The sequence below is a fragment of the Crocodylus siamensis genome, chromosome 4 (assembly GCF_052110815.1).
Source record: "Crocodylus siamensis isolate JL-2025a chromosome 4, ASM5211081v1, whole genome shotgun sequence".
Classification (NCBI taxonomy): Eukaryota; Metazoa; Chordata; order Crocodylia; family Crocodylidae; genus Crocodylus; species Crocodylus siamensis.
Genome location: NC_143398.1, coordinates 247,559,298 through 247,581,995, shown reverse-complemented (window position 1 = coordinate 247,581,995; position 22,698 = coordinate 247,559,298). Strand labels below are relative to the sequence as shown.

Sequence of the window (22,698 nt, the reverse complement as noted above, 5' to 3'; positions counted from 1 at the left end):
ATCTGTGCAGCCTGGGGCCTCCCAAGCGACAGGCTGCTCCGGCGTCCCTGCCACCCGGCCCTGCACCTGTCGCCTTGTCGCCGGCTCCATGCCAGAGGCCTGGGGAATGCGGCTGCCCCCATGGCGCCAAGGCTGGGCCCGGTGCAGACACAACCTGGCCCGTGGTGCAGGGAGCAGCCCCGGGCGCAGGGCAGGGCAGGGAGATGGGGCGCAGGCGTCCTGCTCTGGGCTGGCCAAGGTCAGGAGTGGCTCCTGTGTCCTGGCACCGCGCTGCAGCAGCTCCTTGGAGTACGCCGTGCCCTCTGCCTCCCCTGGATGCCATTTAAATTTAGCCCTGGCCGGCTCCCAGGCGCCGCGGCTCCTGCTGCCCTGCACAGGGCGGCCTCCTCCCCGGCCTGCCCAGCACCCTGACAGGGGATGCAGGGGGGCGCATGGGGCTCCAGCCTGGCAGTGCAGTGCAGCGTCCGGGCGGGGGGCAGGGGAGGGCTGCAGGGACCTGCCAGGGTGCAGGGGCAGGAGAAGCTGCAGCCTCCCTGCCCCGGCTGGGCCATCCTGCAGCATCCCTGCTTTTCATAGATTCATAGACATTTGGGCTGGAAGGGACCCTGGAGGATCACCGAGTCCAATCCCCCACCCCAGGGGCAGGGCGTCAGCTGGGGTCACAGGATCCCAGCAAGAGAAACGTCCAATTGACTCTTAAAGGAGTCCAGAGTAGATGTGGGAATTTTAGCGGGGGGTACAGCTGGGACAGCTCCTGCCCCAGTGCCCACGCTACTGCTGCTGGGAGAGGTGGGGGGCACGGCTGGGAGATCCCCTGGCCCCGGGATGCAGGGCTGGGCCACTGCGGGGTGTAGGGCTCACATATTCTGCCGTGCCCCCAGCACCACCCATTCGCATCCTGAACAAGGAGGAGGCAGCGGTGCCGGTGCAGGCAGTGGAGGGTGACACTGTGACCCTGATGGCCCGGCTCTCCCGGGACACGGCGCCCGTGCGCTGGCTGCGGGACAGGCGGCTGCTGCGCGCCGGGGCCCGGCTCCAGGTGGGCAGCGAGGGGCCGTGCCGCAGCCTCACCCTCAAGCACGCCGAGCCGGGCGACAGCGGCGCCTACTGCTGCGACGCCGGGGACGACGCCGTGCATTTCACCCTGCGCGTAAGGGGTGAGCGCCCCTGCCCTGCCCCTGCCCCTGCATGTGCCAGTGAGTTGGCCTGACCCTTGCCTGGGCCCCCATTCTGCCCCATCCTCCTGCCCTACCCCCTTGCCAGATGCGCACCCCCCCTTCATGCCCCTGCTGCCCTGCACTCACGTGCCTCCGGCATCCCGTGCCATTGGCCCGTGCCCCCACCGACATGAGCCCCTGGCCCGCAGAGGCCCCGGTGCTGTTCGTGAACAAGCAGGAAAAGCAGGAGAAGGTGCTGGTGCTGGAGGGGGGCAGCGCCGTGCTCTCAGCTGTGGTGTCCAAGGAGCAGGCCGCGGTCAGCTGGGCTGGGCCATGCGGTGCGGTGGCCGCCGGCGAGCGCTGTGAGCTGCGGCGGGAAGGCCGCGTGCACAGCCTGGTGCTGAGCAATGTGGGCAAGGACGAGGCCGGCTGCTACACCTGCATCTCCCGCGACGACCGCATGCATTTCGACGTCAGCGTGAAAGGTGAGGGTGGTGGACACTGGAGCTGGGCTGGGGGTGGGGTGGCTCTGTGGCACGGCCCCAACCCTGCTCTCCGCCTCGTGCCCCCAGAGCTGCCGGTGAAGTTCGTGCGGGGCCTGTCAGACGTGCATGCACACAAGGGCGAGACGGTGCTGCTGTGGTGCGAGCTGTGCAAGGCACGGGGTGATGTGACGTGGCTGAAGGATGGGCAGGTGCTGGTGCCCGGCGGGCGTGGAGAGGCCCGGGTAGAGGGCCGGGAGCGCTCGCTGGTGCTGAGCAACGTGGGGCCTGAGGATGCCGGCGAGTACTGCTGCGAGAGCAAAGATGACCGGACACTGGCCATGCTGACCGTGCAGGGTGAGGGCCGGGCTGGCGGTTAGCAGGTGTCGAGGCCCTGGGGAGGTGGGTTGGGGCCATGGGTAGTGCGGCTCGCCCACGGGTACAAACCTGCCAGGCTCCGTGGGTGCCGGGGATGGCCCGGCTCCCTCATGACCCTGGCTTCAGTCCCCAGGGTGGTGGAGATCATCTCGGAGCTGCGCAACTTGACGGTGATGGAGGGCGAGGACGCCACATTCAAGTGTGTGGTGTCCCCGGAGGATGTGGCCCTGACGTGGCAGCTGGGGGGGCAGGTGGTCGCTCCCTCAGAGCGGCTGGTGGTGAGCACAAACGGGCTGTGCCATGCCCTCACCATCCAGCAGTGCCAGCCAGGGGATGCGACCACCGTGACAGCCAATGCCGAGGGCCTGGTGAGCGCAGCCCGGCTCAGCGTGCAAGGTGAGAAGAGCTGGCGGGGGTGCAGGGGCCACCTGGCAGGGAGGGGCAGAGGGTGCAGTGCAGCCACCGAGGTCCGTGCCGGCGGCTGGGCTGTTCGCTGGGGCTTCTTCCCCCGGTGTGTTGGTCTGTTTGGGGTGAGGCCTCTCCTGGGGGCTGCCTGTGGCCTGGGGGGTCTGTCGTAGGGGCCGTGGCCGGGGGTCTCGGAGCTGGGAGCTCCAGGCAGGGACAGGCACAGGCTCCAGCACAGGCTGCTCATGCCCCAGGTGGGGGAGTCTGTTGTCAGCAGGGAACGGGGGGCTCTCTCGGGACACGGGCCCCTGACACGTGGCACTGGGCTCTCTCGGGGCACAGCGTTCCTTGACGTGTGTTGTTGGGCTTTGGGGGTGCGGGGGCCCCTGGCACGTAGCATCAAGATCTTCAGGGTGAAGGGGTCCCTGGCATGTGGCATCAGGCTCTCTCAAGGCAGAGGGCCCTTGAAACATGGTGTTGGGCTCTCTGGGTGTGGAGGCCCCTGCCATGCAGCATTGAGCTCTCTCAAGGTACGCGAGTCCCTGTGCCAGGCTCTCTTGGGGTGCCCTGGCTCGTGGCCATGGTCTGGGGCAGGACCGGTGACAGGGGGCGGTGGGCCTTGCAGAGGCCGAGGTGCTGTTCGTGCAGAAGCTGCAGGACGTGGTGGTGGAGGAGCTGCAGGACGCCTGCCTGGAGGTGGAGCTGAGCCACGCGGGTGCCGAGGTGCAATGGCTGAAGCAGGGGGTGTTGCTGCAGCCGGGGGCCAAGTACCAGCTGCAGGAGGCTGGGTGCCGGCGCACCCTCACCATCCGCAGCCTCAGCCCCTCGGACCGCGGCACGTACCGCTGTGAGACCCTCCACGACCGCACCCAGGCCAAGCTGAGCGTGGAGCGTGAGTAGCCGCCTGCTGCCTGGGCGCCCAGCTGGTGCATGCCCAGCGCTTCCTGGGGCGAGGCGGAGGTGGCCCAGGGTGTGGAGGGCAGGGTGCAGAGGGGATGGGGATGGCCTGGGGTGCAGTGGTAGGGGCATGCCAGGCAGGCATGGGCGCATGGGGGCTGAGGGCGGGATGGGAAGGATGAAAACAGGAGCCAGGAGGATGATGCCCTCTCGGCGGGGCTGGGTTTCTGCTGCCCACGGCCCCGTGCAGCAGGAGCGGCCCCCCACGCCAGTCTCTGGGGCAGCCCGGAAGGTGATGGTGCGGAGGCCGCTGTTGGACGTGGAGACCTTCGAGAAGGAAATGGCCACGTTCGAGCTGGAGCTGTCCCACGCCGGTGTGGCTGGGGCCTGGGCACGGGATGGCGTGCGCGTGAAGCCGGGCCCCGCCTGCCGGCTCAGTGCCACGGGCTGCACGCACAGCCTGACGCTGCTGGCGCTCACACTGGAGGACTCGGGCACTGTCACCTTCACCGCCGACAGCCTGCGCTGCAGCGCCCGCCTCACCGTCAGGGGTACGGCTGTGCTCGGGGCACGGGAGCTGGCGCTGGGAGCTTCCCTAGAGCAGTGCCATAATGGAACCCAGAGGGTCTCCGGTGCCGTGAGCTTCCCCAGGGCAGTGCTCTGCCTGTATCTCACAGTGCCCCCCCTCCTGTTGCCTGGAGCTCCCCGACTCCAGCTGACTTTGGCTTCCTGTCCTGTCCTTCCCACAGAGCGCCCGGTCACCATGGTGAAGACCCTCCGGGATGTGGGCGTCCCCGAGACAGGGGCAGCGAGCTTCGAGTGCGAGTTGTCCCGTGCCTCTGTGGAGGTGAAGTGGTACAAGGTGAGCGCTGCCTGGCCTAGCCTGACTGTGTCCCCATTGGCAGCCCACCCCCTTCCCTTTCCTTTTCCCCTGGGCATGGGCTGCCCCTGCGCCAGGGCTGCAGGGAGATGAGCCAGCAAGGGGCAGCAGGCCCTCTGCCCCAGTCCTGCCCCTGCCAGGGCTGCTGCATGGCCCCAGGGCAGCCTGGTGACCCTGCTGCTCTGGGCGCAGGACGGGACGGAGCTCCGGGCAGGGCCCGCCTGCCGCCTCTACTCGGTGGGGCGCCGGCGCATCCTGCAGCTCAGCCACTGCGGCCTGCCTGACGCCGGCGTGTACACGTGCGACGCCGGTGATTGCCGAGCCTCCGCCACGCTGGCGGTCTACGGTAGGATGGGGAGTGGGTCGCACGCAGCTGGGGGTAGGGAGGGGACAAGGAGTGTGGTGTCAAGCGCAGCAGGAAGCCCAGAAGCTGCCCTGCACATCCGGGTCACTGAGACATCGTGGAGTTGTAGGATCCCAGTGCCATGGGGCCGGCAGGGACCTGTGGGGTCACATCTAACCCAGGCCCATCCAAACTCATGGCTTAGTCTTTGGCCACTGAATAAACCAGGGCCAGTGCTGATGTTCTTGGGGCTTTGGCGGCGCTTCCCTGGTGCGTTGCAGCCAGGTCTGCGATGCTGCCGTCACGTGTGGCAAGTTTGTCTTTAGACGGTGCCTGTGGGGGAGACTGTGGGCAAGGCCGACTCCTAAGTATTTGGGGCTGGGCTCAAAGCTGTGACTGGATTCCCACAAAAGCTGCGTCTCAAGCGGGCATTCGTTGGGTGCCAGTGAGTGAAATGAAGAACAAGCCCTGTTGTCAGGCTGGCTCCAATTATTAAAACGGTCTTCCTTCGCCAAGCCCTTCCAGAGGGTGGTTTCAACCCCACTAGGGTCAGAGCCCTGCGCTGGGATGGTGTTGTCAGTGGAGATACGTTTTCTTAATTGTGCTGACCTCTCGCCCCCGCAGCAGCAGGCTGGGGGCTCTGGGGCAGTGGGCTTCATCAGGTCTGGGGGTGGTGCCAGGACCGGCCCAGGCCAGGCCACAGCCCAGGAAGCAGGAGGCAGCTGGGCCTGCCCGGAATGGGCTGGGCTGGGGGAAGCCCCCGCTCCAGGATGCTGGAGGCGCCTGGCCCCTGGGGACCCCTCCCCACTGGGACCACGTCCTGGTCTTGCAGAGCGCCAGGTGCACGTGCTGAGGGAGCTGGAGGCTGTGCACGTGCGCGAGGGTGAGAACGCCGTCTTCACCTGCGAAGTGTCACACGAGGACGTGCCGGGTGAGTGGTTCCGCGACGGTGAGAAGATCAAAGTCTCCGGCACCGTGAAGATTCGGCAAGAAGGTGGGTGAAGCCCTTTCTGCCAGGCTGTTCCTGGGTCCTTGCTTCGCTGGGCACGCTGCAGTCCAGGACCCGTGTGCACGGCGGCTGCTGGCCCGTGTGGTTGCCCACTGATGCCGCCTGGGGACCACTGTGTCCCCTGCCAGCAGCCGCTGTCAGCATGGCTCCATGCCATGCCCTTCCCAGGGCTGGGCGGGAGATCTGTGCCGGTGGGACACCCCTTACACCTCCTCTCCCTCCCAGGGACCAGGCACTTCCTGCTCATGTGCAGCGTGCGGCCGGAGGATGCGGGGCAGATCCGGTTTGTGGCCAAGACGGCAGCCTCTGACGCCAGTCTGCAGGTGGAGGGTAACGAGGCCTCTGCGCCTGCCTGCTCCCGTGGCCCAGGGAGCGATGGGGGCAGCACTGGGGGGCTGGCTGGCTGGAGCATGGGCCAACAGGGGCACGTGTGAGCAGGGGGCAGGCCGGATCGGGTAAACATCAGGGCTGTCATGTCCTGGGTCAGAGCCCAGGTCTGTCTTCAGTCTCCTGTGTCCTGTGGTGGAAGGGAGCGAAGGCTGGAAGGGAGAACGAGCTGGGCATGAGCAGGGTTTTTTCCATGTGCAGCCTCCAGCATTTAGGGTCGAGGCAGTTCTGATGCAGAGGTCGTGCCCCTTGCCTCCTGCTCTTGATGCCCCTTTCCTCCAAGAACGTGTCAACCCCTTGTGAGTCTGGCTACGCGCTCAGCTTCCACGCCTGGTGGAAGAGCAGTGCATGTGATATACACTGGCTTTTGCAAGGCCTTTGATATGGTCTCCTACAGCATTCTTGCAAACAAGATAAGGAGTCTGGGCAGAATGAATGGATGAATGAATGTAAGATGGATAGAAAACTGGCTGGAGCATTGGGCCCAGAGGGTAGTAATCAGTGGCTCAATGTCTAATTGCAGCTGGTATCAAGCGCAGTGCCCCAGGGGCTGGTCTTGGGGGTGGTTTTATTCAATGTCTTCATTAAGGACCTGGAAGATGGGATGCAGCGCACCCTCAGCAAGTCTGCAGATGACACCAAGCTGAGGGGAGTAGTAGTTACGCTGCAGGGTAGGGCTGGGATTCAGAGTGACCTTGACATGTTGGGGGATCGGGCCAAAAGGAATCTCCTGACGTTCAACAAGGACAAGTGCAAAGTCCTGCACTGCGGAGGGAGCGATCCCCTGCACCGGAGCAGGCTGGGGCGATGGGCTGGGCAGCGGCTCTGCAGGAAAGGCCCTGGGGGTACAGGGGACAAGAAGCTGGACAGAAGCCAGCAATGTGCCCTGGGTGCCAAGAAGGCAACTGGCATCCAGGGCTGCATTGGCAGGAGCGCTGCCAGCAGATTGAGGGCAGTGATTCTTCCCTTCTATTTGGCACTGGGGAGGCCACATCTGGAGTCCGATGTCCAGCTGTGGGCCCCCCCACTATAGAAAGTGGAGAGTCCAGCAGAGGGCAATGAAAATGGTTGTGTGGCTGGGGGACAGGACTGGTGAGGAGAGGCTGAGGGAACTGGGCTGATCAAGTCTGCAGAAGAGAAGACTGAGGGGGATTGAACAGCAGCCTTCACCTCCCTGCAGGGGGGCTGCAAAGAGGATGGGGCTGGGCTGGTCTCAATGGGGGCAGATGACAGGACAAGGAGCAATGGGCTCAAGCTGCAGCAAGGGAAGTTGAGGTTGGATATTAGAAAAAACTTTCTCAGCAGGAGGGTGGTGAAGCACTGGGACAGGCTGTGGCAGAATGCCATCTCTGTCTCCCCAAACTGCCAGCTGACAATCTGGTTACCACGGTCACTGCAAAGGGGCAGCATCCTCTGCCCCATCTCTTCAGGTAACCCTGAGGTGTAACCTGAGCTGGAGACAGTCCTGAGGGAGGACACAGGCTACCTAGAGAGCTGGTGGCATAAAAACCTCCAAGGATTGAAAGACCCGGGTAGACAATGTCTTGTCTGGGATGCTGTGGTGGGAGCTGGTGGTGCTTTGAGCAGGGGTTGGACTAGACGTGACCTCCTCAGCTCCCTTCCAGCCCTCGTTATCTGTGATTCTGTAAAGGCCACGAGTCCCCCCCTTGAATGGCTCGTGGAGGGGACAGGATGGCCTGGGCTTGACTGGCAGCTGCCAGCCTGCTCATCCCATGCCAGGACCCCTGCTCTAGCTGGGCAGAGACAGGCAAGAATAAATCCCCAGGGACTTTCTCTTCCTTATTCAGTGTGGTGCAAACCCTGCTCCTGTCCTCCTCCAGTGTCTCTTCCAGACTGGCCAGGCCTGGCCTCATGAGTCTCTCTTAGGGAAGCCTGTGCTCACCCCCTCACCCTTGTTGCGCGCAGGGGGTGGGGGGCTGAGGCAGCGTGAGCAGCACAGGGTGGGCATGGGGGTAAGTGGCAGGGCTGTGGGGCGGCTGGGGCAAGTCAGAAGCCACGGGCAGCTGCAGGAAGGGTGGAGGGAGGTGCTGGCCCCCCCAAGCACAGTCTCACCGCACTCCCATTGCAGCACTGCCCATCCGGATTGTGCGGCCGCTGCGGGACAAGACGGTGCTGGCGCAGCACAAGGCCACGCTGGAGTGCACCGTGTCTCATGCCCGTGGCCGCGTCCGCTGGTTCCGCGGCGACACCGAGATCTTCGGCGGTGGCGACAAATATGAGATCTGCAACCTGGACTGCTACCGCACCCTTGTCATCCATCAGGTGGGCCCCGAGGATGAGGCCACCTACACCTGCGACGCCCTGGATGACCGCTCCAGTGCCCGCCTGCTCGTGGAGGGTGAGGGGCTGCTCTGGGGGGCACCCAGGGCCCTGGTGGGGCTGGGGGTCTCTGCAGGGGGCTATGGCAGGGGCAGGGGCTGGGTCCCAGCCCCTGGCAACTGTCTGGGCTTTGCAGCGGAGAGTGTGCAGGTGGTGCGGGGCCTGCACAGCGTGGAGGTGGTGGCACCGGGTGAGGCACGGTTCGAGTGCGAGGTGTCGGCGGCACTGCCAGCCCCGCCGCGGTGGAGCCTGAATGGGGAGACACTGAGGGCCGGCGCACACGTGGCCATGGAGAGCGCGGGCCGTGTGCACCGCCTGACACTGCGCCACACCTCGGCCGGCATGAGCGGCGTGGTCAAGGTGGCCCTTGGCAATGCCCGCTCCAAGGCCCAGCTCACCGTGCGAGGTACGTGCCAGCCCAGGGCCCTGTGCCTCAGCCCGGGGCCCGCCCTGCCAGCCTGTCTGGGTCGAAGCAGGTCCCGGGGGCTGGATCTTGCCAGCTGGGGGCCCCTGGCCTGTGGGCCCTGGGGCCAGGCCTGGGCCTTCCCTGACCTCCTGCCTTCCCCAGGGCGCTAAGAGCCAGAGGGCCGTGGCGGTGTGGAGCTCGCAGGCAGATGCGCCTGTGGGGCAGCCCCAGGTCCTGTCAGGCGAGCTGCTGGTGGCAGAGAGGATGGACAGACGGACAGGCCCTGCCCCTGCCCCAGCGGGGGAAGGGGGTGGTGGCTGCTTCATTATTATTAAACACCTCCATTAAATGCCTCCATCTCTTGCCGTGCGTGCTGCCCCTGCGCATCCAGCTGTGAGGCCTGGGTGACGGGAAGGGGTTGGTGGCTCTGTGCGCAGCAGGGCTGCTCTGTGCCTGCGTGTCACGGCGCATTGGACCAGACGCCCCCATGGCCCCAGGGCTGCATGGAGCCAGGACCTACCCCCGGCCACGTGCCCTGGCCATGCCCCCAGCACCTGGCTCTGTGCCCTGCTCTGCCTGCCCCAGGCGCACACAGGGCCGCGGCTCTGAAAGGCTCTTTACTGCGCGGCCGCAGCCAGCAGCATTTGGCACATTTACAAAAAGACTGAGAACGCGCGTGGGGGGGGAGGGGGGCACCTGCGGAGGCGCCAGGGCCGGTGCTGGAGTGGAAACATGCAGCATCCGGGGGCTGCCATGCTCGTGCGGGTGGGACCCCCAAGGGCGACGGCGTGGCGGGGTGGTAGTGCTGGTGTAGGGGGCATGCAGGCCCCCTCCGCACCCCACCCCACTTCCCAGGGCCTGTCCCTCCGCAGCTGGGGGACGTGGGGGTGGGCAGGAGGTATCCCCGGGAGCAAAGACGAATCACAGCAAGATGCGTATGTACAAGGCCAGAGCCGCGCAGGGACGCAGGGCACCTGGGCAGACCTGCAGCCCCTGGGCCCTGCCCCGTGCTGCCTGCCCACGGGTCGGTCCCTGCCCCTGCCCCTGCCCCTGCTACAAATACAGTTGCCAGCAAAACGGCAAACTGGTGCGTCCAGGGCCTGGAGGAGAGCGGCCCCAATCCCGGACTTGGCTTGGGGCCAGGGGAGCTGGCATCCCATGGGAAAGGCCCCTGTGTCCTGCACCCGGATGCCCTGCTCTGGTGCCAGTGCCCCCCGCTGACCATGCCAATGCCAACAGCAAGCAGCAGCCATGTCCATTGCGGTGCAGGCAGCAGGGCCGGTCTGGGCGTCCAGCCAGGGCCTGGTAGGGCGGCTGCCTGAGCCCAGGTCGGGGGTCAAAGACAGGACAAGAATGCCGTTGCCCCCACCCCCATCCCCTGCGCCTGGGGCCCTGGCAGCTGCCAAGTGGGGAAGGAGACAGCCTCACCCGCGCTTGCAGCTGGACCCCTGCCAGGGAGTGCGGGGTCCCGACTGCCCGGGGCAGGCGGTGGCAGCGAGTGGCACAGTCCAGGGGCCACGCTTGGAGTAGGGACCCCCGAGGTTAACGGCCTGGCTGGAGGGGGCAGCTTGGGCCTGGGGGTAGGGGTACATGGAGCACTGGGGGGGGGGTCTCACGGCACTCCAGGGCTCTGCCCCCCCCCCCCAGGTCCCCAGCTGAGTCCTTACTGGCAGGGAAAGTTAACCCTTTCCTTCTCTCCACTGCTCTTATCCTGGGGGTGCTGGGCAGACCCCCCCCATAGCCCAGGGGATGAGTCCACAGGCCCCGGGGGGATGTGGGGTGGCCCCTTTTCCGCTGCTCCTTGCTGCCCTGGACCCTGTGCTGGTGTCCCGCAGTGGCCGGGGGGCTACACGCGCACGGCTGGCCCCGCGCCTGTGGTCAGGGGCACGGTGGAGCCACAGTCATAGTCCAGGTCGACCACAGCATGCGAGGCGATGAGGCTGTTCAGTGACGTCCCTGTCTGCCGGTCCCGGAAACTCTGGATGTAGCTCTGCACCGGAGAGGGGAGGCGTGAGGGCGGCCGGCTCCAGCTTCCGTCCCCCAGCCCTCGCCTCTCCCCTGCCCAGCCTGGCTGCAGCACTGCCCTCTCTCCCACCCATCTTACTGCCCCAACAGGGCAGGGTGAGTGCCGGGCACATGTCACCAGCCTGGGAGTGGGACAGCTTCCCCTGCCACCCTGTGTGCTGGTTGGGCTCGGGGCACTGCCTGGGGGTCGTCCCCAGCACCAGTCCCTCCAGGCCACCCCAGGGCATCCTCCCCAGGCAGGCATGGGGAGAGGACTCACTGGGGAGAGGACATCCCCGTCGAAGCGGCGCACAGGGTTGGGCTTGCGGCGGTAGGCGGGCTCAGGCGGGTGAGCCTTGTGCGGGTGTGGGTGGGGGTGCGGGTGAGGGTGGGGGGCCGGTGGGTGCAGCCTCCGCTTCTTCTTCTTCTCCTTCCGCTCTTCCCGCTGCTTGATCCGCATCAGCTGCACCCGGCGCTGCTGCCGGCTGATGATCACTGTGGGCGGCACCGACATGGGCACGAGGCCGGGGCTGATCGAGGGGCTGGCAGCACCCATGTCCCCCGGGCCCCCCTCCCATGCCCAGGGCCTGCCCACCCAGGCCCTGCAGCCCATTCCCCACCACCTCCCTGCCTCTGCCAACACCCCGCAACTTCCTTGTCCCCAAAGCTGAGGCTGACACTCCTGGCATGAGTTCCCAATACCCAGATGCTGAGACGGTCACCCTCAGGGCCCTACCCCCGAAGCAGCACCCCACAGTCGCTTGAGCCCGATGCTGACCTCCAACCCCTGGACCCACAGCCCGCGGCCCCTCCCCTACCTTCGGTGTGCGAGTAGCCCTCGGCCGTGACCTTCCACTGCACCAGGACGCCCAGCACGGCCAGCAGCGGCCAGAGGCCCAGCACGACCCAGCTGTACCAGCAGACGGGGCGGGCGGGTGCCGCCTTTACGCGCTCGTAGACGTACTGCACCAGCAGGAAGAGCTCAAGGAAGTAGTCGGCTGTGACGGTCATGACGGCGCTGCCGAAGACGGCGGTGGAGAGTGTTGTGAAGAGGCGCTGCCACTGCAGCGTGAGCACGGCGCACAGCAGGCCCCCGCCCAGCAGCAGCCCCAGCGGCACCCACACCGTGGGCGGGTGGTAGAACTGCTCCATGGCCACCAGCCCGGCCACCGCCAGCAGCAGCCCCAGCAGCAGCCCCACCATGAAGAGCCCCACGCTGCGCACCAGCATGGTGACCAGCCCGCACAGCACGCCGATGCCCAGCCCGATGCCCACCGAGGCCTCCACGCTCAGCTGTGTGTCCAGCACCCGCTCCTTGTAGCACAGCATGAAGATGACGATGGAGCCAAACATCAGCCCCGTCAGGAACATCACCGCCTTAAAGCACCGGTAGCCTGAGAGGGAGGTGGGGGAGCTGTCAGGGGAATGGGCGCCGTCTCCCGGCCCAGGCCATAGACCCCTGGCCAGGGTGCAAGGGCAGGGCCAGGGCCGCAGCTGGCGGATATGGGGCCACAGCGCCCACTGTACCCCATCCCATACTGGGGCACGAGGGCAGGGACACTGCGGCAGTCAGAGAATATGAGGCCACAGTGCCTGAGCCCCCCATCCCCTCTAGGACACGACGGCAGGGACGGGGCCCAAGGCTGGGCTGGAGGAGACACCGTGGGGCTGTTCTCCCAGCTTATTCTTGCTGTCAGCAAGCCCTGGCGGTGGCTGTGGCCGTCAGGTCTGAGTTGCCGCTGCTGTGTCCCCCTTTCTCCTCCCTGTGGCTCCCATACCCTCACCCCCAGGACCTTATGTCTGAACTCCAGGGAGGGGCCTGGGGCCTGCTGCAGCCTGGGGTGCAGCACCGTGAGCTCCTTGCATGAGCTGCACGCTAGGTGTGTGCACGGGGCTGTACTCCCATCATGCCCAGCTGCTGCATGGTGGTGCCCTGTGTCCACACCTGTGGACTGGTGGCTGTGGGGAGCAGGAAGTCAACCCCCCCACATGCTGAGTGACCAGGAGGATGACTGCACCCTTCCCCCGCCTGCCCCTTTGCCTTGTCGCCCCCACCCCTGGGTCACACCATCCCTGTCCCCGTCCTTCCTCACCGAAGAAGCAGTAGATGATGCCAAAGAGGCAGCACATGGCACAGACGACAGAGGGCACCACCTGGTACTGGCGCTCAATCTCCTGCTCGCAGCTGCGTGCCCAGCCTGGGCTGGTGTCTTGCGGCAGCAGCTGGAACCGCAGCGTCTGCACCGTCGCGGTCATGGCTCGTTGGGGCCCCCGATGCGGTCTCAGGGCCCCCACGCCATCCCCACACCCTGCCGGCCAAGCTGCGGCCCGCAGCCGCCTCCAGCTGTGGGGAGAGGGCAGGGGTGGTCAAGGGGGTCTGGGCTGGGCGGTGCACACAGCATGCGACCCCCGCGTGCCCTGCGCCAGCCGTGAAGATGTGCCGTGTTGCCAGAGAAAGAAGCCACAAGCCCGCAGGGAAACTGAGGCAGCAGCACCAAGAAGGGCAGTGGGACCTGCTCCAGGCTCCGCACAATGCAGCCGCATCCAGGCGGTCCCCAGGGAAGAGGCTGTCCCAGGCCACCTCTCCCGCGCTGCACTCAGCTGAGCAGCAGCACCCCAGCGAAGTCACCTCAGGCACCCCCAGGTCTGAGACCCCCGCCCTGGTGCTGATGCAGGGACAGGCCGGGCCGGGGGTCCTGCAACCCAGCCGGGGCAACGGGCCCTGGCCGGCCCCTGCGGTCAGCGGGAACGGGGTCATGCCGGGGCTAAGGGCTGGACGGTGTGCCTCGTTCCTGGCATAGTTTCATAGTTTCATAGTAGCTAGAGTCGGAAGGGACCTAGGTAGATCATCTAGTCCGACCCCCTGCCTTAGCAGGAAAGAGCACCGGGGTCAGATGACCCCGGCAAGGTGCTCATCTAACTTCCTTTTAAAAATCCCCAGGCTAGGAGCCTGCACCACTTCCCCTGGAAGCTGGTTCCAGGCCCTAGCCACCCTGACTGTGAAGTAGCGCCTCCTAATATCTAATCTAAACTTACCCTCCGCCAGTTTGTGACCGTTATTCCTGGTCACTCCTGGCAGTGCGGGGGAACAGGGACTCCCCCAATACCTGCTGATCCCCCCTGACCAGTTTGTAGCAGGCCACAAGGTCCCCCCTTAGCCTTCTCTTGTGGAGGCTAAACAGGTTCAGGTCCCGTAGCCTATCCTCATAAGGCCTGCCCTGCTGACCCCTGATCATACGAGTGGCCCTCCTCTGAACTCTTTCCATATCGTCCACGTCCCTCTTGAAGTGTGGCGCCCAGAACTGGACGCAGTACTCCAGCTGCGGCCTGACCAGTGCCGCATAGAGGGGGAGGATCACCTCCCTGGACCTGCTCGAGATGCATCTGTGGATGCATGATAGGGTACGATTGGCCTTCTTGACTGCCTCCCCACACTGCCGGCCCATGTTCATCGTGGAGTCAATGACGACTCCAAGATCCTTTTCCGCCTCCGTGCTGGCAAGAGGAGAGTTCCCCAACCTGTAAGTGTGGTGCCGGTTCTTCCTCCCCATGTGCAACACCTTGCACTTATCAGTGTTAAACCCCATCCTATTCTCATCCGCCCACCGTTGCAACCTGTCAAGGTCAGCTTGTAGCCTATTGCATCCTTCTAGTGCACCCACATCCCCCCACATCTTAGTGTCATCAGCAAACTTGAACAGGGTGCTTTCTACCCCCTCATCCAAGTCACTGATGAAGATGTTGAACAGTGCAGGCCCGAGGACCGAGCCCTGCGGAACCCCACTGCCCACATCCTTCCAGGTCGAGAAGAACCCATCCACTACCACCCTCTGGGTGCGGCCCTCCAACCAGTTGGCGACCCATTTGACCGTGTGGGCATCGACACCACAGTCTCTCAGCTTTTTGATGAGGACAGGGTGAGAGACAGTGTCGAAAGCCTTCCGGAAGTCCAAAAAGACTACATCCACAGCAACCCCTGCGTCTAATGATTTGGTGACCTGATCGTAAAAGGCCACCAGGTTGGTCTGACAAGACCTGCCACTGATGAACCCATGTTGGTTGCCCCTGAGCATGCATTCCCCCGCAAGGCCCTCCTGGATGTGTGCCAGGATAATTTTTTCAAAGAGCTTACCCGGGATTGAGGTCAGACTAACTGGCCTGTAATTTCCCGGGTCCTCTTTTTTTCCCTTTTTGAAGATAGGGACCACATTGGCCCTCTTCCAGTCCTCCGGCACCTCGCCAGAGCACCACAAATGCTCATAGAGCCGTGCCAGGGGTCCCGCAATGACCTCAGCCAGTTCCTGTAGAACCCTAGGGTGAAGATCGTCCGGACCAGCGGACTTGAACACGTCCAGCTTCTCCAGAAGTACCCTAACTAACTCCTCGCTAACCCTTGGCCCAGGCGTGTCTCTCTCGGGGCCCGAGGGGGGCCCAGCAGGGAGGTGGCTGAACTGGTCCCTACTTAGGAAGACAGAGGCAAAGAAATCGTTAAATATGTTAGCTTTGTCATCTGGTGTGATGACTAAGTTGCCCATCGTGTCCTGCAGGGGCCCCACATTACCCGGGACCCTCTTTTTACCCCCTATGTATTTGAAGAAGGACTTCTTATTGTCCTTAATCCGGGAAGCTAGTCCTATCTCCAACTCTGCCTTGGCCCTCCTGACTGCCCCCCTACATCCTCGGGCGACTATAACATAGTCCTTCTTGGCGATGACCCCATCTCTCCATTGGGTATATGCCTCCCTTTTAGCAAGGAGACATTCCCGGATGCTCTTAGTGAGCCATGGGGGTTTATGTGCCCTCCTGCTCCCTTTGACCCTTGTTGGGATTACCTCCCTTTGGGCATGGAGGATCGTCTCCTTAAGGAGCAACCACTCACCTTCGACATCTGATTCCCTTCCCCTCTGGGTCCTCAGCGCTTCCCCAACTATCCTCCTTAGCTTGTTGAAGTCAGCCCTCCTAAAGTCTAGGGCTGTTGCCTTGCTGCAGCCCTTTGCCACCTTACGCTGGATGGTGAATTCCAGCAAGCGATGATCACTGTCTCCCAGGTGGCCCATCACCCGCAGCCCCCTCACCAGGTCATCACCCGTGGCCAGCACTAGGTCCAACAAGGCGTCTCCCCTGGTGGGACTGTGCACCTCCTGGGTTAGATGGAGGTCCTGCAGTCTGGCTAAGAACCGACGTGAGCGATCAGACTTGGCTGACTGCTCCTCCCAGCAGATGTCTGGGAAGTTTAGGTCCCCCATGATGACCACATCCTTAGCCCTCACTGCCTCTGTAAGCTGACCTAAGAATTCCAGGTCGAGCTCTTCTCCCTGGTTGGGAGGTCTATAATAGACTCCCACCGTTAAGTCTCTCTCCCCTGGACTGCCTTTTACTCTAACCCAGAGCACCTCAGAGTGCCCCCCCTCTACCCCCATGCTAATTAACGAGGAAGTATATTCCTCCTTGATGTAGAGTGCTACTCCTCCACCTTTCCTTCCTATCCTGTCCTTCCTGTATAGCCTATAGCCCTTGACACTCACCGCCCAGTCATGCGATGAGTCCCACCACGTTTCTGTGATCCCTACTATGTCAGGGCTGGTGACAGCTAGGAGGAGGGCGAGTTGGTGCGGCCCCGCCTGGCTCGCCCCGGCCCCCGAGCCGCCGCATGGGGGGTGGGGGGGCGCTGAGCGTGGAAGAAGCAGCCCCCGTGCCCGCTGCCGGGACAACACGCGCTGCCGTCGGCTCGGCTCCGGGAGCGCCGGGCACCCCCGCGCCGGGGTCGTCCTGCCTCGTGACCCGGCCCGGCTCTGCCAGCTCCTCCGCTGCCTGCGGGCCGGGCGGGAGCCCCAGTGCTGGAAGGGCCCCCGCCGCGGCCACCCCCCCGGCAGGGTCCCGGCGCCGGAGCCCGCGCCCGTCTGACCGTCCCGCGGGTGCCAGCCGGCCGCCCCGCGCGGACCGCCCCGGCTGCTGCCGCGCCGGCCTCAGCCCGGCCCCGGCGGGAGAGGTACCGGGCGCCGCTCGCCCGCCCAGGGCGGGTGCAAGGGCCCCGGGGATCCCGGCCGGCCCGGGCCGCGCGCCGGCTCCTCCTGGCAGCGCTAGGGGCTCGGCCCGCCCCGGCCCGGCCTCCCCCGGCGCCGTGCCCGCCGTGCTGGGGGCGGCGGGGGCGGCGCGTTGCCGGGCGACGGCTGCGAGCCCCGGGCGGGCGGCTCCTCCCGCTCTTTGTTCGGGCGCCGCGGCCCGAGCCCCGGCTCCCCCCGCGCCCCGCCCCGCAGCCCCCCGCTGCGCCCCCGCCCCTGCACGCCCCGAGCCCGCTGCCTGCTGCCCCAGGCGCCCCCCGAGCCCCGCCCGCTGCCCCCCGGCGGCCCCTGCCCCGCGGCTCCCCGCGGAGCGCGCCCGCCGGCCGCCCCGCGCTGCCCCCCGCGCCCACCTGCGCTCCCGGCCCCGCGCCGGCCCCGCTCCGGGTCCCGGCGCATGGTCCCGGCCCGGCCCGGCCCAGCGCGGCCCGCGGTGCTGAGCGGACAGCTCCGCTGACGTCGGCGCGCGTCACCGCGGGGGCGGGGCCGGGCGGCGGAAGCGGGCGAGAGGGGGCGGGGCCACGTGGGGGCAGGTAGGGGTTAGGGGAGCTGGGAGGTAGGTAGGGGCTGGGGAACAGCGGGGGGCTGGGTTGGGGGTAGGTAGGGGCTGGGGGACAGCTGGGGGGTAGGTAGGGGCTGGGGGACAGCTGGAGGCTGGGAGGGGGTAGGTAGGGGCTGGGATGGGGGTAGGGAGGGGCTGGGGGCAACTGAGGGGCAGGTAGGGGCTGGGGGCAGCTGGAGGCTGGGAGGGGGTAGGTAGGGGCTAGGGGCTGGGAGAGGGGTAGGTAGGGGCTGGGATGGGGGTAAGCAGGGGCTGGGGGACACCTGGCAGCTGGGAAACGGGTAGGTAGGCACTGGGGGCAGTTGGGGGGTAGGTACTAGCTGGGGACAGCTGGGGGGTAGGATAGGGGTAGGTAGGAGCTGGGGGCTGGGATGGGGGTAGGTAGTGGCTGGGATTTCATAGATTTCATAGACATCAGGGCTGGAAGGGACCTCGGGAGATCATCGAGTCCAGCCCCCTGCCCAAAGGGCAGGAAGGCAGCTGGGGTCATAGGATCCCAGCAAGATAAGCATCCAATTTACTCTTGAAGGTGTTCAGTGTAGGTGCTTGAACCACCTCCGCTGGCAGGCTGCTCCAGACCTTGGGGGCTCGGACAGTAAAGAAATTCTTCCTTATGTCCAGCCTGAAACGGTCTTGCAGGAGTTTGTGACCGTTCGACCTCGTCATCCCTTGGGGCGCTCTGGTGAACAGACGTTCCCCCAGATCCTGGTGGTCACCCCGAGAAACTTATAGGTGGCCATCAGATCACCCCTGAACCTGCGCTTTTCCAGGGTAAAGACCCCCATGGCTCTCACCCTGTCATCGTAAGATCTGTTTTCCTGACCTCTGATCATGCTCTCCAGGCTCTCCTCTGGACTCTCTCAAGCTTCTCCGCATCCTTTTCGAATTGTGGAGCCCAGAACTGGACGCAGTACTCCAGCTGCGGCCTCACCAAGGCCGAGTACAAGGGGAGAATGACGTCCCGGGATTTGCTCGAGAAGCATCTATGGATGCAAGCCAGCGTTTTGGTCGCTTTACTAGCCGCAGCATCGCATTGCAGGCTCATGTTCATCTTGTGGTCAATTATGACCCCCAAGTCTCTTTCTTCTGTAGTGCTAGCCAGCGCAGCACTGCCGAGCCTGTAAGGATGCTGCAGGTTTTTCCTCCCAAGGTGGAGAACCTTGCATTTTTGGTGTTAAACTCCATCAGGTTCTCGTCCGCCCATTTGCTGAGCCTGTCCAGGTCAGCGTGGATCACCTGCCTGTCTTCTGGCGTGGATGCTTTGCCCAAAGTTTGGTGTCATCGGCGAACTTGGCCAGTCCACTCCTGACTCCAATGTCCACATCACTAATGAAGATGTTGAACAATGTGGGTCCAAGGACAGAGCCTTGGGGGACCCCACTGGTCACAGGACACCATGACAAGTGGCTGCCATCAATTACAACCCTCTGGGTCTGACCACGGAGCCAGTTTCCCAGCCAGCGGACCATGGTGGACCCAAGGCCACAACTGGGCAGTTTGGCCAAGAGGTGATCATGGGATACCAGATCAAAGGCTTTTTTGAAGCCAAGATATATGACATGAATCTCTTCTCCCTCGTCCAGGTGATAGGTCACCTGGTCGTAGAAGGAAATGAGATTGGTCAAACAAGACCTACCCGCAACAAACCCGTGCTGGCTATCCCTTAGGATGTTAGCCTGGGCCAGTCCATCAAGGATGGCCTCCTTAATAAAGTTTTCTAAGATCTTCCCCAGGACAGAAGTCAGGCTGATGGGCCTGTAGTTAGCCGGATCCACTCTCCTCCCTTTCTTGAAGATCGGCACCACATTGGCCTTCTTCCAGTCTTCGGGCACTACACCAGAGCGCCAGGAGTTTTCAAAGACCCGTGCCAGGGGCTGGGCTATGACGCTCGCCAGCTCCTTGAGTACCCTGGGGCGCAGACTGTCAGGGCCGGCTGACTTGAAGGTCTCCAGCTTCTCAAGGTGTTCCTTCACGAGGTCAGCATTGCTGGAGGGCAGGGGATCTCTCTCACCTGGACCTCCCTGTCCCGTAGCAGGCATAGCCATCCCATGGGACTGATGAAAGACTGACACAAAGTACTCATTTCATAGGTTGGCTTTTTCCTGGGCGTCAGTTGCCAGTCGCCCCATCTGGTTTAGCAGGGGTCCAACATTGCCCTTGCTTTTCCTCCGGCTCCCCACATATCTGAAAAAGGATTTTTTATTGTCCTTGATGCTCAAAGCTAGTTGGAGTTCAGTTGCAGTAGGGAAGGGGGTAGGTAGGGGCTGGGGACAGCTGGGGGGTAGGTAGGGGCTGGGGGGTAGGGTAGGGGCTGGACTGGGCTGGGCCCCACTGCCCCGTCCTGCTTAGGACCAGGCAATTAGTGCAGGGGCCGGTGGCAGAGGGAGTCCACATGCCCCGTGTCCGTGTGCCCCCATGCGTACACATGTTTGCGTGCTGCCATGGCAGTGTGCCTGGGAGCAGGACTGCCTCCTGGGAGGTGACCCATGAGCGTGTGGGCAGGTTGGGCTGGGTGTCAGGGGCTGTGTCTGTCTGCAAGGGGTGGAGGTCTCCAGGGATCACCATGGTGCGGTCAGTGCCTTCCTCTGCCCCACTGGGCTCTGTGGTGCCAGTCCCGCGGGCCCCCTCGCTGCAGCCCATGGTGCAGGGCAGAGCCCCCAGGCTCTTGTCCTGCATGATGAGGAGCTTGGTGGCCACAGACAAGCCTGGACACGGCTGTCCTCACACCAGCTGGGGATCCCGGGCCCCCTTAGTGCCCCCATCAGAGTGGGGCCCCATGCACAGCTGAGGCCTCGTCCTCGCCGGGGCTTGGAGTGCACCCATGTCCTGCTCTCCCTGCAATGGGGCACTAGGCCCCAGCCCTGCGCTCACTTGTTCCCTCACCATCCTGGCCGCCAGCAGCTGGACAGAGCCACGCTCTGGCGAGGTCTGCAAGGTGGCAGCGCTGGAGCTGCGATCTGCATGAGCCGGGGGTGGTGGGACACGAGGGGCTGTTGCTGGGCATCAGGCTTTGTGGGTGTCACTGTGCGAGGGGGCCCGTGATCAAGGGGCTGGGGCAGCCGGTCAGGCAGAGGAGGCGAAAGGCGAAGCTTCCCTTCATGCTTTGGAGACGCCTGAGGACCTGGCCCAGGGCTGGGAGGTGTCAAAGGGCGTGGATGGGACAGGGCAGATGCTGCTCCTGCCCCGGGCTGTGCTGCCTGGCCTGGCACGGCCCCGGGGAGGGTTTGGACTTTGCCGGGTCAGCAGCCCAGTCTTCGGCCTCCTGTCAAGTGCATGGACCCCAGATGCCCACGGGGATCCCAGCGTGTCTCAGTGCTGCTGCGGCAGAGGCAAAACCCTCTCCCGGCTCCCCGCTGCTCTGTCCACACATCGCTCCTCACCACGGCATCAGTGCTTGGCCTCTGTGCCGTGCTCCCTGCCGCACGGACGGCCCGGGCGCCGCGTCCGTGGCTGGGTGCAGCCACCTCTAAGCTGCTCTGGGCATTTGTGCAGCCGCTGGTGCATGGCTCGTGGCCCAGCCCTGAGGGCTCAGTTGCTGGGGGGCAACACTGCTCCAGCCCTCCCGCTCTGGCCGTGCCTGGGGCAGGGCTGGCGCTCAGTCCTCTGCCGCAGCGACTGTTGCCTCCGGGGCCCAGGTGACTGCAGCAGGGTAGAGTGATGGGGTTGGGGGCTGGGGGGGCCTTTGGTCTGCGGGGACCTGGCTTCACAGCAGCAGGGAACTGGAGCGGATGTTGCTGGGGTAGGGCTGTGTCCTGGCCAGGCGAGACTGGTTGTGAAACCCGCCAGGGGCTGAGGGGCTCGCGGGGATGCCGGCTGCTACCACCCCGTGGCGCAGGGCAGCGAGGACGCAGGGGGATCCTGGGGGGAGGCAGGTGTCAGAGCTGGGTCCTGCCAGCCAGGCTGGGAAGCTTGCTGGACAGTTTCTGCAGGCTCCTTGCCCACACCCGATGGCTCTGAGTGACCCTCAGCCCTGTCTCTGGGCTCCCTGCAACCCCCTCTCCTTCCTGCCAGGCACTGCGTGTCCCCCCCGGCCTCCCCCTACCAGGGTCCCTGTCTGCCCTGCCCTGGAGCCCGGGGGGGCCTCCATTCCCCTGGCCCGCTGTGCTCTTTCCTCCTCCCTCGGTCTGGGAGGGCTTCCTGTTGTCTGGCACCCTCGGCAGGTGCAGACACACCACAGGTCTTCCAGGCAGCAGGGCTGGAAGGGATCTCTGGATCAGTAAAGTGAGGCCGGCCCAGACACGGGGCCTCGCCTGGTCTTGGAGACCCCCCGTGATGGGGATACAGGCCTCCCCAGGCCCCTGTCCCAGCTGGGGTTGGACAGGTTTCCATGTCTTTCTGACCGTGCCGCGTGCGAGCCAGGACACAGGACTCCTGCCGAGGGCCCCGCAGCGCAGGAGGAAGAATCGCTGCCTCTGCCTCTGCCTCCCGCGGCGCGTCAGTGGGCCTCGGTGAGGCCTGCCTTTTCCGTGCCGGCTCCTGGCACTCGTGTGGCCCGTGGAGCCTCTCCGGCAGCGCCGGCGCGTGGTGCCTGCGCCAGGCTCCATCTGCCCCTCGCCCTCGTCTCTGCTGCACTTCATCCCGCCGGTTTCAAAGCAATTCCCTGACGTGCCCAGATCCCCTCGAGTTGTGACCTCGCCTCACGGGGCGGCCTCCCCTCCTGGCTCGGCTCGTCTGCACGCGTCGTACTCGCGTGCTGTGACTCGTAGTAGCACGCCCAGACTTGTACTTGCACGCTGTGACTTTTCATGCTCCAGCTCGTTAGCGTGTAAGCAGACAAGGACAGGCCCCGTGCGCCAGGCCCTGTGCCCTTGCGGCTGACCTTCTGCGCCCATCGTGCAGGCCCGCTCGCCCCGTGCCGGCCCCGAGCCTGTCGCAGGGTCAATGCCTGACGTGGGGCTGCCGTCACCCTGTGTCGCTGCTCGCCCCTTTCCCCGCCAGGCCTCCGTCCGGCACAGTCTGTCCAACAATCCCCGCTGCGCCCAGCGTCGGTCCTCGGTGCCCCCAGCACCCTCGCACCCAGGTCGGCCAAGAAGGCAGCGTTTGCCCTTCTGCAGGGGCTGTGCCCGGCGCCTCCCCGGCGGCAGCGGCTGGCAGTTCCTGCGGGCGCTGGGGGAGGCGGCTGCTCATAACGACCCTTTCTCGCAGGACTCCAGCAGGAGCGGCGCTGAACCGCGCCGGGCGCCGGCTCCCCCCTGCCCGCGGCTGCGGCGGGGCCGCGTCCCGCCGAGCCCGAGCCCGAGCCCGAGCCCGGGCGCCGCGGCCGCACAAGCGCCCTCTCTGCCACTGTCCGCGCGGCCCCGAGCACGTCCCTTTGCCCTGCCCGCGCCGCGCTGCGCGCTCGAGGGGGCGGCCCCGTGACGCCGCGCCCCGCCATTGGCTGCGGGGCGGG

At 65.2% G+C, this 22,698-nt stretch overlaps 2 protein-coding genes across 13 annotated transcripts in view; one reads left to right on the top strand and one right to left on the bottom strand.

Moving 5' to 3' along the window:
• OBSL1 (obscurin like cytoskeletal adaptor 1) overlaps window positions 1–9,030 on the top strand; it is a 29,332-nt gene extending 20,302 nt beyond the window's left edge. For 4 of the 8 annotated variants that reach the window (XM_090046231.1, XM_090046230.1, XM_090046228.1 and 1 more), the window contains 13 exons: window positions 882–1,157; window positions 1,367–1,642; window positions 1,730–1,996; window positions 2,144–2,413; window positions 3,048–3,314; window positions 3,604–3,870; window positions 4,069–4,181; window positions 4,392–4,545; window positions 5,375–5,536; window positions 5,777–5,881; window positions 8,028–8,297; window positions 8,415–8,684; window positions 8,847–9,030. In XM_090046231.1, coding sequence (XP_089902357.1) covers window positions 882–1,157; window positions 1,367–1,642; window positions 1,730–1,996; window positions 2,144–2,413; window positions 3,048–3,314; window positions 3,604–3,870; window positions 4,069–4,181; window positions 4,392–4,545; window positions 5,375–5,536; window positions 5,777–5,881; window positions 8,028–8,297; window positions 8,415–8,684; window positions 8,847–8,854 — 2,705 coding nt within the window. In that variant the 3' untranslated portion in view covers window positions 8,855–9,030. Of the gene's footprint in view, window positions 1–881; window positions 1,158–1,366; window positions 1,643–1,729; window positions 1,997–2,143; window positions 2,414–3,047; window positions 3,315–3,603; window positions 3,871–4,068; window positions 4,182–4,391; window positions 4,546–5,374; window positions 5,537–5,776; window positions 5,882–6,139; window positions 7,912–8,027; window positions 8,298–8,414; window positions 8,685–8,846 lie in introns of those variants that run through there. The other 4 variants (XR_016442140.1, XR_016442142.1, XR_016442141.1 and 1 more) reach the window with 4 other exon arrangements.
• A 264-nt stretch (window positions 9,031–9,294) lies between these two features.
• TMEM198 (transmembrane protein 198) lies at window positions 9,295–22,638 on the bottom strand. Of its 5 annotated transcripts, none has more exons than XM_090046237.1 (5): window positions 18,946–22,638; window positions 12,782–13,032; window positions 11,507–12,082; window positions 10,969–11,183; window positions 9,295–10,674 (listed from the first exon to the last, which is right to left on the bottom strand). In XM_090046237.1, the coding sequence occupies exons 2-5, from the start codon at window positions 12,942–12,944 to the stop codon at window positions 10,531–10,533; spliced, it is 1,098 nt and encodes a 365-aa protein (XP_089902363.1). In that variant the 5' UTR covers window positions 12,945–13,032; window positions 18,946–22,638; the 3' UTR covers window positions 9,295–10,530. The 5 variants fall into 5 exon arrangements, with proteins under 5 accessions (XP_089902363.1, XP_089902361.1, XP_089902362.1 ...); XM_090046235.1 differs by having other exon boundaries at window positions 20,193–22,638; XM_090046236.1 differs by having other exon boundaries at window positions 20,690–22,638.
• Window positions 22,639–22,698: the final 60 nt, after the last annotated feature.

Coding starts and splice junctions, on each gene's coding strand:
- TMEM198 (XM_090046235.1), bottom strand. CDS start 20,272: ATGCAGATCGCAGCTCCAGCGCTGCCACCTTGCAGACCTCGCCAGAGC. Junction 12,083..12,781: donor CATCATCTACTGCTTCTTCG/GTGAGGAAGGAC, acceptor CCTCCCTCTCAG/GCTACCGGTGCTTTAAGGCG. Junction 11,184..11,506: donor GGGCTACTCGCACACCGAAG/GTAGGGGAGGGG, acceptor TGCCGCCCACAG/TGATCATCAGCCGGCAGCAG.